Source organism: Lycium barbarum, chromosome 12 (assembly GCF_019175385.1).
Source record: "Lycium barbarum isolate Lr01 chromosome 12, ASM1917538v2, whole genome shotgun sequence".
In the NCBI taxonomy this organism is placed as follows: domain Eukaryota; kingdom Viridiplantae; phylum Streptophyta; class Magnoliopsida; order Solanales; family Solanaceae; genus Lycium; species Lycium barbarum.
Genome location: NC_083348.1, coordinates 87499336 through 87517081, shown reverse-complemented (window position 1 = coordinate 87517081; position 17746 = coordinate 87499336). Strand labels below are relative to the sequence as shown.

At 33.8% G+C, this 17746-nt stretch overlaps 3 protein-coding genes across 4 annotated transcripts; 1 reads left to right on the top strand and 2 right to left on the bottom strand.

The window, feature by feature from the left end:
• Window positions 1-161: 161 nt before the first annotated feature.
• Window positions 162-1480, bottom strand: LOC132622917 (small ribosomal subunit protein mS78 (rPPR3a)-like; the record flags this gene model as incomplete). Its single annotated transcript, XM_060337604.1, has 1 exon — window positions 162-1480. A coding segment is annotated over one exon (1062 nt), but the record flags the coding sequence as incomplete, so codon positions are not given.
• Window positions 1481-6817: 5337 nt separating this feature from the next.
• Window positions 6818-9713, top strand: LOC132623821 (transcription factor DYT1-like). The gene is made up of 3 exons (XM_060338634.1): window positions 6818-7650; window positions 7759-7935; window positions 8091-9713. The coding sequence occupies exons 1-3, from the start codon at window positions 7474-7476 to the stop codon at window positions 8163-8165; spliced, it is 429 nt and encodes a 142-aa protein (XP_060194617.1). The 5' UTR covers window positions 6818-7473; the 3' UTR covers window positions 8166-9713.
• Window positions 9714-11638: 1925 nt separating this feature from the next.
• Window positions 11639-13092, bottom strand: LOC132623819 (uncharacterized). 2 transcript variants are annotated; one of them, XM_060338633.1, is made up of 2 exons: window positions 12561-13092; window positions 11639-11994 (listed from the first exon to the last, which is right to left on the bottom strand). In XM_060338633.1, the coding sequence occupies exons 1-2, from the start codon at window positions 12994-12996 to the stop codon at window positions 11912-11914; spliced, it is 519 nt and encodes a 172-aa protein (XP_060194616.1). In that variant the 5' UTR covers window positions 12997-13092; the 3' UTR covers window positions 11639-11911. The 2 variants fall into 2 exon arrangements, with proteins under 2 accessions (XP_060194616.1, XP_060194615.1); XM_060338632.1 differs by having other exon boundaries at window positions 11639-12003; window positions 12561-13088.
• Window positions 13093-17746: the final 4654 nt, after the last annotated feature.

Genomic DNA, 17746 nt, shown 5'->3' with positions numbered 1-17746 from the left:
TACCTTTCTAAATGGCCTAAACTACCTTGCTTTATGACAACAAACATTAATAAACTCAAGATACATAAAAGGCAAGGATATCAACATCTAAGTCCACAACTAGCATCCTTTAAAAATGCTTCTCTCCATGTTGTAAGTATGTTTCCTTCGACAAATAGGAATCCACAGAATCTCGACATCCAAGCTACTAGTATTTATTACTATTTCAAGAGAACTATAGGAACCACAACCGATGTTTAGATCCTCATATTTGATTGCATGTTAACAGTCAAAATGTAACATACTTCACCTAAATGCAACAACCTAAATTTTCTACAGAGCATATTCCTCAGACCTTTCACCATTTCATATAAAGGCAAGATCAAGCTTGTTACAAGCTCAAATAAACTATCAAAAGAGTTAAACATAGCTGAAACAACTAGATATGCAAAGGCAAAGAAAGCTCGTAATGGAAGCTCTTGTAAGACTCGGCCAACTTAACCAGCTCTTTCGCATTTTCAACCTTAGAATGCTCAACCAAGCCATTGACAACCCTCTGCATTACATTATTATGAATACCTTTGCGTGAATGTAGTGCAAAATCAAAATCGTGGGCGCTACAAGCAAAAGTAGTAAGCGTCGTAAACAATTTATAATCCGGAAGGCATCCACTTTGCATCATCTTCTCATACCACATTTTAGCATCCTCCAGGTTCCTCACTCTCACACACATTTTTATCATAGCACTATAACTGAACGGGTCCGGTTTGAAACCCTTACTAACAATCTCCTCGAAGAACTGAATCGCCTTTGAAACCTCGTTAGCTTTAACCAAACTAATTAATTTAATATTATAACTGCATAGATTAGGGACAATATTTCTCTTTTCCATCATGATCCACAAACTTTCAGCTTCAGTAAACCTTTTATTTTCATGAAACGCGCTTAATAACGTGTTACAAGTCACAGTATTCAGCTTAATCCCATGATTTTCAATCTCATCCATCAAATACACAGCAGAATCCAACGAACCAACCTTACACAAGGCTTTAATCGCGGTGTTATACGATACTATATCAGGCTCAATGGACAATTTCGTTGGCAATTCACGAAACAAGTCAGCAATTTTATTATATCTCTCCGATTTAAGATACGCTTCGAGAAGGGCATTGAAGGAAAAGACAGTGCGGGGACAATTTAGTTGAGGCATTTCGTCGAACAGTTGACGTGCATGAGTATACATTTTGACAAAAGACTCGTTACGGATATCTGGGTATCTTTTTTGATGTTCGATGATGTCTATGATGCCGGAGAAGTGTTTGGCTTTGATAAGTTGGCGAATGGCGGTTTCGTAATGGAAGCATTCGCGTCGGAAGTTGGGGCATTCTGATGATATTTTGAAGGAGTCTACAATTGCTTGGGTGGTGGGTGTTGAACGAGTAATGGTGGGTGCTTTGTGGTTATTGGTGAAGACGCCGGAGAGAAGTGGACATTTGATTGCTTATTTTGGCGCTACTAACAGTTTGCCAATTGATCCTTTTCCATTTCTTACCTTATGGTCATCAAACTGTCGTTTTTTTGTTTACATAATTTTTCCCGAATGCTTTTGTTTATTGTTAACTAGTAAACTTATCGGCAGCCATAAAAGTCCTCATTAAATATATAAAAATATTTTAAAATATTAGAATATTAAAAGCTATTTTAACACTTGGACCTTTTCCTCTAACTTTAATGATTTTAATCTTCTAATAGTACTTGATTTTTGCATAATCTATAACGACTAAACTTCAACGGCAAATTCTATTGTAGTAAAATTGTTTTAGTAATTAGTTAAGATCGTTTCATTAACATGAACACAATATTAACCAAAAGGGAAGTTGATGAACATTCTGATTCAATAATTTACATAGAGTCGCTCACATTTATTTTGATAAAAAAGTAACTCACATTTATTTTGATCAAAATATAACCTTTCTTCACCCATTCAACTTTTCTTGCTTGAGTTAGTGCCTTTCGAATTAATTACATATTAGTAGTACTCAACCGTTAAAAAGAAGTACATAACAAATTTGGAAAATAACTATTGAAATCAAATACAAATTTATTTTTCAGATTTGTGTAAGGAAATAGACCAATACATATTTTTGCGGTTAGTAAAACCAATCATGTTCCTTTCTCAGTTCCATATTCTCGACAAAATAAGAATCCATACCATTTATATTTTTTTTTTGCATAAATTGTCTTTGTAAGTTGATTAAAAGTACATATTTGAATAAAAAAGTAATATCAAATATTTGAAAATATAAAAAAGAACACTTAGATAACATATTCTCGTGATCTAATTAAAACGGAAAAATGAGTTAAGTCTATGGGAAGCATTTCTCTGGATCAGCCATATGCTTGGTCAGTTTTAAACATGCTAACTTTGCATTTGTTTAGATTTTGGTGACTGAGTCTCGGATCTTGAATTTGTAGAGATCAATCTGTGCTCTGTATTAGCACTGAGAGTTGGACTACACCGTAATTTTCATGGTCAACGACTCAATGATCTAAATAATAGTCCTTTTATAGGTCAATTACAAAAGTAACTATAGAATATCCAGCACCAACATCATGTCTCAAATTCACACACGCAAAATGGGGCATTAATGTTAATCAAAATACTTAACACTTATTCCTTGAATGAGCTATATATCTGAATACTCTCAAGTAGATACTGGCCTCTATCTAAACATTTTAGTCTATAGTAAATGTGTCTCACTCTGCAGACATTAACAATTTACAATTAAGAGCTTGAGACCTTGAGTTGATTAGATGCTTTATAGATCTACTCAACTTCAAACTTTCATACCTTATTGATGAGTCTCTTCTGGTTCGCATGAATAAATCAAACAGTCTGCAATAGTTATACGTAAATGATTGGCATAAGTGGAAATGAAAGTGAAACAAATATCTACAATCAAATTCACAAGTGCAATATAAAACCCCCAAACAAAACTACTATTAATATTTCACATATCCTGTCAAGTTAAGATTTACCTATTCTCGCTTTACTATAACAAAAACATGAACAAACATGTTCACTGCGTCGTTATGACTTATGAACCTGCATCTCTGAAGTTATCATATCAGGCAAAAATCCAAAAATAAAATAAGTTTTATAATTGCTCCCAAAATGCTGCTGGAAAATTGATACATTCTTGGCCTCCATTTATAGTATGGTGGGTTATATCATGTACGAGGGAAGATGGGACACATTTATGGATACAGATTTGTGAACAGACGTTACATACTGCAGGAATAGCACCATCCATTACAAGGTATTTAGAGCATCAATTAATTACTAGGTTATTATGGAGCTTTTACTATCTAACGTGAAAGAAACGCTTTGATATGATAAATGTACCAGTAAAGCACATTGGGATGCAATAATTGAGTTAATGAGTACTGTAGTTAATTTTTTATTTGCAGATTTTTTGGACATCAAATAAGGAGAAAAATGAGAAAAAAGATAAATAGGAATGGTGGTCATAGAGAGGTGTCACATCACCTTGTTTATGCCTAGCTTTATTATATATATATATATATATATATATTAATTATTAGATAGAAAGAGAGTTTTTAGCCACTATGGTCTCTTATTTGCAGGAGTGAGTCTAGCATGATACTTCAAATATAACCTTGAGCATTTTTATTTTGGTCCCTCTAGTTCTTAAAATAGAGCATCTTTGGTCTAACTAATAGAATGGACTTGAAACAAAAGACCGAAAACACGGCAAAAATCGACCAACAAGACCGACCAGCTTCGAATCCCAATTTTATTTTATTTTTTGGGAAAATTGAAAATCGACTAAGATAGGTTGGTTCTTTGGTCGGTTTTTTAAAAAGGCCAACTGAGCTCAATTGGTTTCTGGAAATAATTTTTTTTAAATAAAATCATTATACTAAAAATATTGTTATGGAATATCCAAATAAGCTTGGTCAGTTTTTTATTTTTCCAGCTTTAGGCGCAAAAAAAAAAATATCAACCGAGCTTGGTTTTACTGGAAAAAATTAAAAATGAGATCAAACTGATTGAGTCGATGTGAAAGTCGACTGATATTTTCCGTGTTTTTAGTAGTGTTGTTTGGTAGTCGTCGTTAATTTTTAAGTTCATTCTGTTAGTTGGACCAAAGATACTCCATTTTACAAACTTAAGGTTCTAAAGGTGCTCAAGGTTATATTTAAAGGATCAAAATAAACTTGCTCCCATAGATATGGGATAATTTTGGCTAAAAACTCAAAAAGAAAAAAAAGAAAAAAAGGACGATGGCCTCCTATAGTGCTTTATGTAATTTTTCCCCTCCGTTAGTCAAAGTGATCAAATATACTCCTATGTTAGCCAAAGTATTCACTTATACCCCTTGTTTGGATGGAAACCTCCAAATCTCTTAAATGACTCGATTTCACTTAAATTACCCGATTTTAACCCCACCCGACCTGACCCACCTAATGAATTTTAACCCGTACAAAATAACACCCATATACAATCTCATTATTCCTTCTCTTTGGAAGATAACAAAAAGCATGAAGAAGCTCAAGTTCTGATCAACAGAGAAGAAGAAAAAGAGGACTCCTCTTCTTGAACAACCACCACTGCCGCTCATTCCCTGCTATTATCACTGCCCTTATAATTACCCAATTCAGCCGTTCAGCATCAACCTTGCCACCGTGGTTCGAGTACGAGCAGCAGAGAGCAACAACCTCATGATTACTCAATTTTCACAACAGAGCAAGGTTCAAGTTCAAGATCAGTCAATTTGAGTCAAACTCATGGTAGTACTAATTCACAACACTCCAATAATGTTAGTGAAATCAATCAACCAAAACCAACACCGTTGGATAATACATTGCCTCAACAGTATATGGTTGCAAATCAAGTGTATGGTGTACCTTTTTATAGCAGAAGCAACAACAGAGAGAGGTGTTGGAGCTTTTGGGTGTGTGATCAATTTTGGAGCTCATTTATTCCGTTGTTTCCTTCCTTGCTTTCACATTCGAGAACTAGAGTGAACTATATGTTGAGGCTGAAGCAAAGCGTATTACATCAGACTACCATTTCATTTGCAGAACAATTGACAACACTTTCTTTCTAAGTGCGATCACAAATTGTATAATCGACTCAATAGGATTTGGGGGTTTCATCCAAATATGGGTTTAACGGTGAAATCTGAGATGGGTTTTGAGGTTTATCATTTGGTGTGCGTTTTTGCTTTTTTTTCTCTATGAAAGAAGCTCAAGCTTGATGAACGATGATAAGCAGGTCGGGGTGGGTCAATAAAGGAATCAGGTCATTTAAGTGAAATCAGGTAATTTAAGAGATTTGGGGGTTTTCATCTAAACAAGGGATATAAGTGATTACTTTGGCTAACAGAGGGATATATTTGATCACTTTAACTAACGAAGAGTAAATTTAACCAATAAAATAAAATAAAAGGGTATATTTGACCCTTTTCCCTTTATTTTATGTAATAATCCCTCATTTTCTTAGGTAACCCACAAAATTGCGATATCGTGCTTTATGATAACCTTGATTACCAAGTGGAACATGTCACGTAAATATATTCTGAAAATGGAAAGTGAAGTTCAAAGATATTTATCTAGTCATTATAATTTGACTGGTTAAAGTACACAATAGATGCTTGGAATACCATAATAAACTCTTTCTAATGCTTTACAAAATCAAGTTGTACTTAAAAAAGTTATTCCTGTCAGGTGTAAGAAAGTGAAAGGAGAACAAAATTCCAGCTTAAAGCAGCTTTGGTCACTCATTTGTACTTTCTAATGCCAGTAATATTTGTAACAACCACAAGTTATAAACATAACTAACAACATTGCCAGCCTCCCATTCTTCTTTCTTTTTTAGTACACAGCCCCCCGTTTGGCCATAAAAATTATTCACTTTATTCTGAATTTTTTTTTCACTTTTTTCCAGAATCAGCGTTTGGCCATGAAAATTCCGAATACAACTTGAAGTTGTATTCCGGAATACCAAAAACTCAAAAAAACTTATTTTTAAAAAAAAAAATCAATTTTTTCACTTTTTTACAACTACATTTCACCAAAAACTATAATTTCAAAAACTATGGCCAAACACAGCTCCAACTCCAACTCCAAGATTCCAAAAAAAATAGTGAATTTTTTTTGATATCTATGGACAAACGGGGCCATAGTAACTTTCTTTTTCTCTTTTTTGTTGGCCGCCACTCTTTAACCCCCCCCCCCCCCCCCCCCTTTATGTAAGAATCAAACGTATAGCGTATTATGTATGAGTCCTCTTAACGGAGAAGGGTTGTAGTAAGTTGACAGCTAAAAAACCTAACTATGAGCAGGGGCGGATGCAGTAAGAGGTCGGGTGTTCACCCGAACATTCTGGGCAAAAAATTACAGTATATATTTAGGGTAAATTTTATATGCATGTACATATATTAACTTTTGAACACCCTGAACATATATTACAGTGTATATTTAGGTCCACTTATTTTTTCGAACACCCTGAGTAAGATTTCTAGATCCGCCACTGACTATGAGGATAGTTGATCCCAACTATTTGGTATTGAGGCATAGTTGTTTGGCGGTATATAAGGCCTTATCTTTCAATCATTGTTAAATCCATACTAGTTAGTCCGTCAACATAACAACAATAATTGTTACAATGCTCTGTCACAAGTTAAAGTCGATTATATAGAAATCCTCATTTAAATTCATCTTACTCACCATAACATCAAAGGTGAATTAATATAAGTCTCCTCCATTAGTTAAGCAATATTGAAAAGTTAAAAGGCCAAATCTGCAAAGGGTTGTAGTGCCTGAACCTCCACACACACTCTCTCTTTCTCATGCCAAAAATGAGTCCTTTCAAAACACCCCAAGTACATTGTGATCAAGAAGGAAATGCCCAACAAACTGCAACAAGAAGATTCCCACCACCAAAGAAATGTTTCTGCTGTGAGGAGCACCTATATAAACCTATTGCCTGCCTACAACAAAAACCAGTGCAGTGCTTCTTCTTTGAGCTGCACTCAACATTAATCATTCTCCCTCTTTAGATTTCCTTTCTAATTTAGGATCAGAATCCATTTTAACATACTATATCAATTCTCTTTTCACTTTGCATAAATGGTAATTAAGTGTGCTAAAATGGAATTCTCCAATACATCATTTGATGATTCAAACATATCTGAAGAAAGGGAAGTAGGAGGGAGAATAGACAAAAGGAAGAAAATTGAGGGTGAAGATGAAAAATACAAATCCAAGAACCTTAAAGCTGAGAGAAACAGGCGTCAAAAACTTAGTGAAAGGCTTCTTCAATTGCGCTCATTGGTCCCAAATATTACAAATGCAATGAATCGAAACCCTTCATTCTTTATATAAATAAATTTTCAAGTGACAGTTTTCTAAAGAATGACTTTTTAACCATTTTCTAAAATCTTTAAATTTTTTATCCGATTTCAGATGACAAAAGAAACCATAATCACTGATGCAATCACTTACATTAGGGAGCTACAAATGAATGTGGACAACTTAAGTGAGCAGCTTCTAAAAATGGAGGCAACTCATGGAGAGGAATTGGAGACAAAAAATGAAGAGATTATTGATACTGCAGAGGAGATGGGTAAATGGGGCATAGAGGTAGGTAACTTTATGTATAAGACCAAAGTTACAATCTTTCAGTTAAAAGGGTAATTTCCAAATCTACTTACTAGGCAGTAAAACAACTTATTTTTCTTTCTAAAACAGCCTGAAGTTCAAGTGGCTCACATTGGTCCAACTAAGCTTTGGATAAAGATAGTCTGCCAGAAGAAAAGAGGTGGATTTACTAAACTGATGGAGGCAATGAATGTTCTTGGATTTGATCTTAATGACACCAGTGTCACTGCCTCTAAAGGAGCTCTTCTTGTTACTTCATCTGTTGAGGTGGGAAAACATATTTTAAAAAATCTAAGCTTTTTAATAAGTTTGAAGATATCAAGATTTTGTAACAGTAAAAAGATATATTGCTTAGCATTTTATACTGTGTGTGCTGCAATATAATAACACCAACGATTTGTTTATCATTCTACGTATTTCAGGTGGTTCGTGGTGGAATAACTGATGCTCATCAAATCAGAGATATCTTGCTGGAGATCATCCGTGGAATCTATTAAAAACTAGCATTGCATGAGTCCCTAATTAATCAAATAGATTTTGAGATCCCCTAATAGTATTAATCTCATTCTAGTGCTCTATTACCAATATTATATCCTAACGGGAAATTTTTTGGAGAAATGTCAAGAGTGCCTGTAGTTTCTAGTTATGGATGTCAAAAGGATTCGATCTTGTTTTCCATCACTGAAAGATGATAATCCATTGGATCCTAATTGTCTGAAAAGAGCTTGTGTGCACTCTTTTTTTTTTTTTTTTTTTTTTTTTTTAATTTCAAATATTGCTGAAGCAACATATCATATGTTACTAATTACTTTAATTCTCCTATCTTAAATCTATCGCTTTTCCGTTTTCATGCAGTCAAGTTTGACTTAATGTGCTTTTGAATTGAATCTTAATGGTGGGATCCAGACTCCATATCCTTTGGTTTCTATATATGAAACATTGAATAGCATTTTTGGTCACTTTCAGCTCAAGAAACAGTTAAAATAATAAACTCAGCAAAGTGTCAATTGGGTTCGAATAAGATATTGACAACAAACACCAAAATTAGACGTGTGAAGAGTGACATTTATGGCAAACCTTCTACCTATAATATAGGAAGACCGTTGTTCCACTGTGTTTCTTGTTTTCCTCTCTGTTCTTTGACCATTGTCGTGCTAAAAGAAACTGCCAAAAATAAACCTGCCTCAAGCATCACCTGCCCCTGTTAAAACTATCTCCAAGACTCCAACAGGTCCAAGAATCCAAAAAAGACTACTTGGAAATCCGAATTACACGTTAAATTTTCAAAATTTAAGACCGTCATGGGAAGCATACCTACCCTTCTTATAATATTAAGACGAACAACAATCTCTCAAGGCTGTCTTCCTCTATATTAATAGGATTAAATGCGTGCACAATTGGAGCAATATTCATATTTCCCATGGCTAGGCCAAGATTTCTCCTCATTTGCCTAGTTAATGCTCAATTAATGTTGTTGATGCAAAATGCTAACGCTGTTAGAAGATTAGACACATTGACATTAGTCCCAAGTCCATCGCCGGTTGAAGGAAAAGATGATCAAACTCCAATAGTCACACATATAAGGACTCATCACTCTTTCAACAAGTCCATGGCTGGAGGCGACTTCATACTTGGAGGATTTGCCACTGCCCTTATTGCTTCCATTTTTTGTTACATTCGAGTCACACGAAGAGGAAACCAACATAGTCAGGGTTGACGCACGGTATTTTTAATTCTGTACTCCTTTTGGTTTCCAATTCCAATATATATACATATACAGAGTTAAATTTAAGGTGCATCTGATCTACTCAAATATATGACAAAGTGTTTGCTCATTTTAGATGGCTGGATAATGTATTTTGTTCCTCACACCTGCTTTTCTGCACCGATTCTTCTACCAATGTATACTTTTATATAAAAACTTAGTATTAGTATGTGCATTGTTTCTCACTTTCACAAAGTTATAGCGTCTTTGTTTCTTCACATTTATCAGTAAAAGACCTTAATCTCTGCTTCATCAATCCAGAGAGAAAACCAGCATAGTATCTTGCACTCTTTGTCTTGGGTACTTTTAAGCATATTGCTGAGTGAGGGATTGGAGAATTTAACCTTGGTATTGCATCTAGCAAAGGAAAACTTTCTAGCAGGCCACATGCCTAACGCTAAATGTGGATTCAGAATTTGAACTTTATGGGTTGGGATTCGAAATTCTATCGTGTCCGCTCTAATTTACCGGTTCGAAATTTATTATTTGTACTTGTTTAATGAATTTTTCTTTACATATATAGAGTTTAAGTCAAAATAATTGGGTTCGGATGAACTCCTAGCTCCTTCATTAGATTCGCCTGTGCTAAGGACAGGGCCAATATGCTGCGCCTATAGATGGACCAAGTTCAGTATTTTCAGACGTTTCCTATTTCATATGATACTGTATATATTATATAGTCATAATTGAGATGTGTTTCCATTACAAAAGTTAGTTTGACGATAGAGGAACAATAAATCAAAAGTTGAATGAATATTCGTAAAACTAATCCAAAATTTTCATTTGAGAAATGAAAAGAAAAGCAAAACGAGAGAGTCCTTAATAAGGATTCACATCTAAGAAAAAAAACCATTTTACGTAAGATCGTAAACTTAAAAATTGGAAATTGTAGATACATAGATTCAAATTGAAGTTCAATAATGCAATAAACAAAACAAAAGAGTCCTTAACCAGCAAAGGATTCACCTCTAGAGAAAGCCATATACATAACATCCAAAACTTCAATAATGGAAATTGTGTATTTTTTTTGTAGATAGAGGACAAAAATAGGAAGCTGAAAAGAGAGTGCAGAACAAACTTAGACACCATTCTAACCACCTACTTACATAATTGTATTCTTTCATCAATCAATAGCAAAACCTGATTTAGGTAAGGATGTTTTCTCTTTTTTCGTCAAGAAGCTTAATACAATCAATTTCAAATCCATTTTAATAATTACTAAGTACAATTTTCCTTGACAAATTTCTTTTTCAATCAAAATTAATTATCTGACCAAACATGTGGATCCCAATGCAAGTGGCTGGAAAATCTAAAATTGATATTAACACATGGATCTACGGACCACCCTGGTCTTTTCAAGCTTAAAGATCACAAATCTTTGTGACCCACATAATAAGAATTGATATAATAAGGTCATTCAATTACAGCAATGCAAAGTAAACCTCATCATGCACAGTGCAACAGAAATGGATACAAATTAAAATGGTGCTACATCTTTTTCACATTTCTTCTTCCTGTGTACAAAACATTAGTGTGACCCTACCCCAGCTACAAGTTATATTATGTCTAACTCACGGATAATTCTGTCTTTTGAGAGCCAGCTAGAACGCACTAACTGCCTCTTCTCTCTAGCAACGCACAATAACCATGAGTTTACCACATAATTAACATGTAATTCTACGTTTGACCATTCCTTACTTGGACTTTGAATCAATTTGATTTGACCTTCAAACTCCAACTCCCCTCATATAAAATGGAAGGGAGGGAGAATATCTTTGACATGAATCGGTCTATGTAATATATTATTCCAGTACTTTCTGTGGCAACAACAAAACAGCAACTACGCCTTCGGATATATAAATTCTTACTTCGATCCATTGAAGTGTGAAATTTCTTGTTCAAATTCCTGATTCCGCCACTTGCTGACTTACCCTCTTCGGCGGCCGAAAGCTAAAAGCGCCCTTGATTCACCTGACACGTTATGCTAATTTTTTACTACTATATACTGACCACATTAATTTGAGTTTGGTCATTCGAAAATGTTCATGAATGTCATTGTTTTGATTATTGGGTCTTGTTATATGTGTCACTAGTATTTTTTTAGTCAGAATAAGCCAGGATTTATTAATGTTTGTGGCAGACAGAGCAGGTAATGATTTGAATAGGAAGTATAATTATTTTAGGACAGACGCAAAACCTGAAGTATACTATATATGCTCACACGATATTATATTTCTCTGCTTTTGGTAATTCATGACTCATAGTATATCAATTTTCAACAGGCAAGGATTATTAAAAAAAGAAGAATTCAAAATTTTCTCAGTTTCTCTTTCCAAACTTTATACTGTTAGTTTCCACTTTTATACAACCCTACAAGCACCTAAATGAGAATCTCATTGCCCTTCTCTTTTTTGAAGCTTCAAGCCTTCATCAATCATCCAAAATGAAAGAACACAGCCAGCAAAACTGAAAGCATTATCAGATTCCACCGATTGGAAGTTTTTTATATCTTTCAATCTGAAATCCAGACTCCTTTCTTCCTTTATTCTCCATTAACAAACCTGCATTTCCTATCATGAAAATTTAAGCATTAGAACACATGAAACTCATATTTTTCACCTTCTGGTATGTGTAGAACAGAACAAATATCAGGTCCAATAACAAAAAGATACTCAAAAATCCAATCAAATTAGTAACACTAGCTCCATTTCTATAGCCAAAAATAATACTCCCTCTCTCCCAATTTATTTGGCAATGTTTAACTGACTACAAACTCTAAAAAGAAAGATTTTGGAACTTGTGAGCAGTGGCAGAGCTAGAAGGGCAAAAGGAGTTCATCCTCCTTCGCCGAAGGAAAATTACGCTGTATATATCAGCTCAAAGTATTATATTTAGGTGTATATTATAAATGAAAGACATTTTTTTACTGCTTGAGGCTATAAAATTATTTCGTTAAATTGTTTACAACTATAAAAAGATTGAAATTCTTGGAATAGACTAAAAAGGAAGTAAAAACAGGATCTTGCAAAACAGATGATTGAATTGGTAAAAGGTGAAATGACAAACTAATCAAGAATAAATATTTAACAAAGCTACATAAAGAATTGAAGAAATTAAAGAAGGTTACCTCGAGGACTACAAATAGGGGGCTCTTCAAAGAGAGAAAGGGACATTTGCTTATGAGCAAGACCAATGTCAAACAAGATGAGACCAGAAGAAGGATCATAAACTATGATGTCTTTCACTGGCAACCAAAGAAAAAGTTCTTCTTGAGAAAGACCTTCAACTCCAATTAGCCCACCATAGCTAAGGTTAGCTCTTACAACACTATCAAAAAATACCCTTGTCTCAAATTTTGCAACACATGGACTATCCAAGTAGACTTGAAGATGGCCATTTTCATCAAGATCATATGATTTTACAGCATTTTTGGGGAATAGACCAGCTGGAAGTCCCCTACTTCTAAGAAGGTCATGGATTGAAGTTGAGGAAATGGAGAAAGAGAAGAGGAAGATTGATAGAACAAGTGTATATAACTTGAAGAGGATGTTTAGGTTGGCCATGGATATTAGGCTATTGGTGAAAATGGTTTCAAAGAGAGGAAGAAAAAAGGGACGATTTTAACAAGGTACATGGTGTAAGAAGGTGGGTCATATGCTCAATTATGTGTGACTAATTTCCCATATTGCCCTTTTTAATAATTCAAGATTTTGTCCCTACATATGTTTTGTGGAGTATTAAAAGGATTTAAAATTCTATCTTTCACTAAAATATCTTCTTGGCAACAATCGTTGGCATTTAGCAACAATGTACTTCAAGGGAAATGCATTCTTTTGTTAATGCATTGTTAGATTGAAAATTTAGATTCATTATCAATGTTATTTTTGTTGTGCATATATTACTTACTAAATAGATAGTTGAGATTCATTATTGATATTATTGTTGTACTATAATAATTGATACAATAAAAGAAATTCCTTGTCCGCTGAATTAAGCAAGTTAGCGATCCTAATACAACAAGTTTTCATTTATCCAAAAAAAGTTTGACAAATCTATTTAGTTGTGTCAAACCAATGTCAAATTGATATCCATCTGTTCTGTCCAAAGAGTTAAAAGTATTTGAGGCAAAAGAATATAAGTATGAAGTATTATATCACAATCTTCTGAAAGTAGCTATGGTCATTTTGGTCAATAATGCAAGTGGAGTAACCATTTTGTGAAAAGGGAAAATGAAAATGAGATGGGGCCAAGAAAAGAGAAATGTACAAAAGGGGTAGGGACATGACAAGGGCAGAAAAGGTAACATATGTTCTACGTAAGAAGACAGAAGTATTGGAGACACCAGACAAAAATGGCTTAGGGTTAAAGGTTAGTAATGTTTCATAGTGATAGCCAATCATGCCAGAAGGAGAAGCAGCCACTGGCACAACACAAGTAGATGCAGTAAGTTAGAAACTGATATATGTTCTTTTCATCGAAATCTCTTTTGACGGAAACTACGAGGTTTCACCTACTTTGAATCTTTCTCCTCATTTATTCTTCTTTTTTTTTTTTTAATTATTATTCTCTCTAAAGTTTCACTTCATTTTTTGTATATATAAAAAACTATATCCGTATTCGTTGATTTTTTACAAAGAATGTTCAATTTGATTGTGAATCATAGCAGGAGTAAATGATAAATAGTACTAAAATAACTTTGCTAAATGAAGATCTTTGCTTGACAATCTTAGAAGACCACCTAAACATATAACACATTCACAAAAGTTAATATTGTGGCCGACATTTTGTCTTAATATGATTGTAATAACATTTGTACTTGATTATTATGTTATGAACCTTCAAATCGGACACTAAAAAGAAGGGTCACATCTTATAACAAGTAACCAATATATAAAATGTCTTCTGAATCCAAAAAAAAAAAAAGGAATGAAAGAAAGAAAATGAAATTGAAATTCCGTCATGAAATAAGAAACGAAAAGCAGACGGGGATTTTCATTTCATTAGTTTGAAAAAATGGATCAAAGACCTTATTTCTATACAGCAAGTTAAATTAAATTAATAGCTAATATTTTTACATTATCAGTAAAATATGTTTAAATTACTATTTTCTAATCACTGATAATATCAAAAACTTTTTTGGTATCGGTATATAGAAGGTAAAATCATAAAAATAGTCAAGGTCGTAATAGTGACTTTTGACGTTTTTATCCTTCATTTGGTGGGAGGAGTGAGAATTTTAGCCACAAAGTACCCTAAATCGCGGGCCATTAAGACAAAGCATGGGACAGAGAAGAAATGCCGTGGGTATAAAAAATAGCTTTCTCAATGGGCTAGTAATCTTAATTAACAAAAAAGATATGATTTGTAATGATATTCTAGGCAACCACTTTGTTTCACTTTATGACTTTTTATGCCTCGCCGAATTATTTTTCGTGCATGTAGTGATTGGAATGTCTTGTGCTTGTCTTAAACCTCACTTTGCTTTCCACTCCATTCCTTCATTTGTTAGTTAGAAAATAATTAATTATTGTTAATACTTGTTTGATCATCCTTGTGACATCGTTCTAATTAACTTTTCGAATCCTCTAAGCTTGTTGATTACAAATATTTATGTTACTATTGTTTCATAGTATGTACTAGTTATTCCATTTTTTAATTTCTCCCAAAATATTTTTTCCTATGAACGTTAAGTGGTGGTAGTATAATCAGCAAACCATGCAATTGTCAAAGGAAGACAAAGAGGCTGTATCAAATAAAGTGCAACAGCCTGTCCAAGAAAATAAATAAAAAGAAAGTTTAACAGCCCTTGAGTTTGAAAGAAAAGGAAGGTCGATCATTGCATTTTCAGGCAATCATAAATTAAATGGCCCCGTTTGGCCATTTAAAATGTTGATTTGGTCATTAATTTACAAATACTGAACTTCAGTGTTTAAAATTACGAGCGAAGGATTGGAAAACTTTTTTGAAGGGAGTATTTCCACAGAAATAATAGTTTTTACTCACATTTTAAACTTTTTTTTCCGGTGAAACTTATGTTCAAACACAACTCAACTACTCAATATTCTTTTTCAACGTCAACATTTTATACTCTTTAGGGAAATTAGCATTTTGAACCCCTCAAATATCGACAAATTTTGATTTTGGTCCTTGTAATTTTTGGTTAATCATATTTAACTTTCAATTATTTGATATGTGCAGTTTTGATACCTCTAGTTCTGAATCCTCACAAATTTAACAAATTATAAGCATCATTCTGTTATCTATGTGTTATGCAAAACCTTGTGGTTAATATAGTTCTAAAATATAGTATATATATATATATATATATATATATATATTTCCTATATAAAGAGATAGAAACACACATTTTAGTTAATTGAACGTTAAATGTGCTTCTAAAAATATGTAAAGTTGTCAGCTTATGAGCTCCGGCCTTTAAACCACTACATATAAAATATCTTATAGTGTTATGAAATATAGAATGGATGTCCACTATACAAATATAATGCCTCTTCCATTATCTTCCACCATATTAATGGTTCTTCCATTATCTTCCACCATATTAATGGTTCTTCCATTATCTCATATATTGAATGCATATATAGCACTATAAATAGAGGCATAAGTTTTCATATGTAATGTACTTGAAACACATTTTGGAAGAATAATAAAATCTCTCCTCTTTGTCACTCTATGTTTATAGTTTTCATCCTTTAATATTATTACTCTTTTAGCTTCATTTTATAACACGTTATCAGCACGAGACTCTGTCGTTCCGAGCAAATACTTTAAAAGCCTCGAAGGTATTGACTTTCTATTTCCCTTTACTAATGGCAAATCTTACTAAACGTGAATTTGTAGTCTTAGATATATCCGGCAATAGCTATATGTCTTGGATTCTTGATGCCGAAATTCACCTTAATGCAATGGGTCTGGCAGACACCATCAAAGATAAAAATGAGGCATCAAACCAAGACCGTGCCAAGGCAATGATATTCCTTCGCCATCACCTTGATGAGGACTTGAAAATGGAATATCTCACTGTTAAAGATCCTCTTACTCTGTGGAATAATTTAAAAGATAGATATGACCACCTGAAGATGGTCATACTTCCACAAGCACGTTTTGATTGGCTCCATTTAAGGCTACAAGATTTTAAATCTATTAAAGCATATAATTCTGCCATGTTTAAAATTATTTCTCAGTTGAAATTATGCGGTGAAAATATCACTGATCATGATATGCTGGAGAAAACATTCTCCACTTTTCCTGCCTCGAGTATGCTCCTGCAGCAGCAACACCGAGAAATGAAGTTCAAGAAATATTCTGATCTAATCGCACATCTTCTAGTGGCTGAACAACATAATGAATTATTAATGAAAAATCATGAAAGCCGACCCACTGGTACTGCCCCATTCCCTGAAGTGAATGAGGCAAATTTTCGCCATTCTAGGCGTGGAAGAGGTCGTGGCCCCAGTCGTGGTCATGGCCGTGGTCAAGGAAGAAATTTTAATCATGATTCTCATCTTGCACCAAATAATACCCTTCACCACCAGCAGTGTAAAAGGAAGGATGAAAAGTATGAAACTGGGCAAAAGAAAAAATTCAGAAAATAAATGCTTCCGATGTGGAGGAAAGGGGCACTGGTCACGTACCTGTCGTACGCCAAAACACCTAATTGTGTTGTATCAAGCCTCTCTCAAAAGGGCAGAAAAGGATGCCGAAGCAAATTTTATTTCTGAAGATAATGTTGAGCCCATGCATCTAGATGTGGCAGATTTCTTTGAACTCCCTGAAGGAAAAATAGATCATTTGATCGGTGATGGATCTGTAAAAACTTAGATATTTCATACGTGTCGTTTGTATGTGGTTATGTTTCCATGTTTATGTAAATGAAGTATGTGTAATGCTTTGTTTAAATAGTAATATATGTAATAAAATGTGTGTAATGCTTTGCCTAATCATAATATCTACTTCGATATTTACTTTATCTATTATTTCATTTTGAAGAATCTATGGAAATTCCTCAAATTTTATTTGGATCAATGACCAATCATGAAGATATTTGTGTGATTGATAGTGGAACAACACATGCCATATTCAAAATGAGAAATACTTTTCTCACTTGCGTAGAAAAAGGGAAAATATTAATACAATTTCTGGCAATTCGAAATTGATTGAAGGCTCCGGAAGAGCTACTATATTTCTGACTAAGGGGACGAAACTTGTTATAGAAGATGCATTATTCTCTTCTAAATCCCCAAGAAACTTGTTAAGTTTCCAAGATATCCGCCGTAATGGATATCACGCTGA

What these genes read in the sequence shown, in the direction of transcription:
- LOC132623819 (XM_060338632.1), bottom strand. Translation starts at nt 12,996, where the DNA reads ATGGCCAACCTAAACATCCTCTTCAAGTTATATACACTTGTTCTATCA. An exon ending in CCCTATTTGTAGTCCTCGAG is followed by an intron (nt 12,004 to 12,560) that starts GTAACCTTCTTT and finishes TTTTCATGATAG; the next exon opens with GAAATGCAGGTTTGTTAATG.
- LOC132623821 (XM_060338634.1), top strand. Translation starts at nt 7,474, where the DNA reads ATGACAAAAGAAACCATAATCACTGATGCAATCACTTACATTAGGGAG. An exon ending in TGGGTAAATGGGGCATAGAG is followed by an intron (nt 7,651 to 7,758) that starts GTAGGTAACTTT and finishes TTTCTAAAACAG; the next exon opens with CCTGAAGTTCAAGTGGCTCA. An exon ending in TTGTTACTTCATCTGTTGAG is followed by an intron (nt 7,936 to 8,090) that starts GTGGGAAAACAT and finishes TACGTATTTCAG; the next exon opens with GTGGTTCGTGGTGGAATAAC.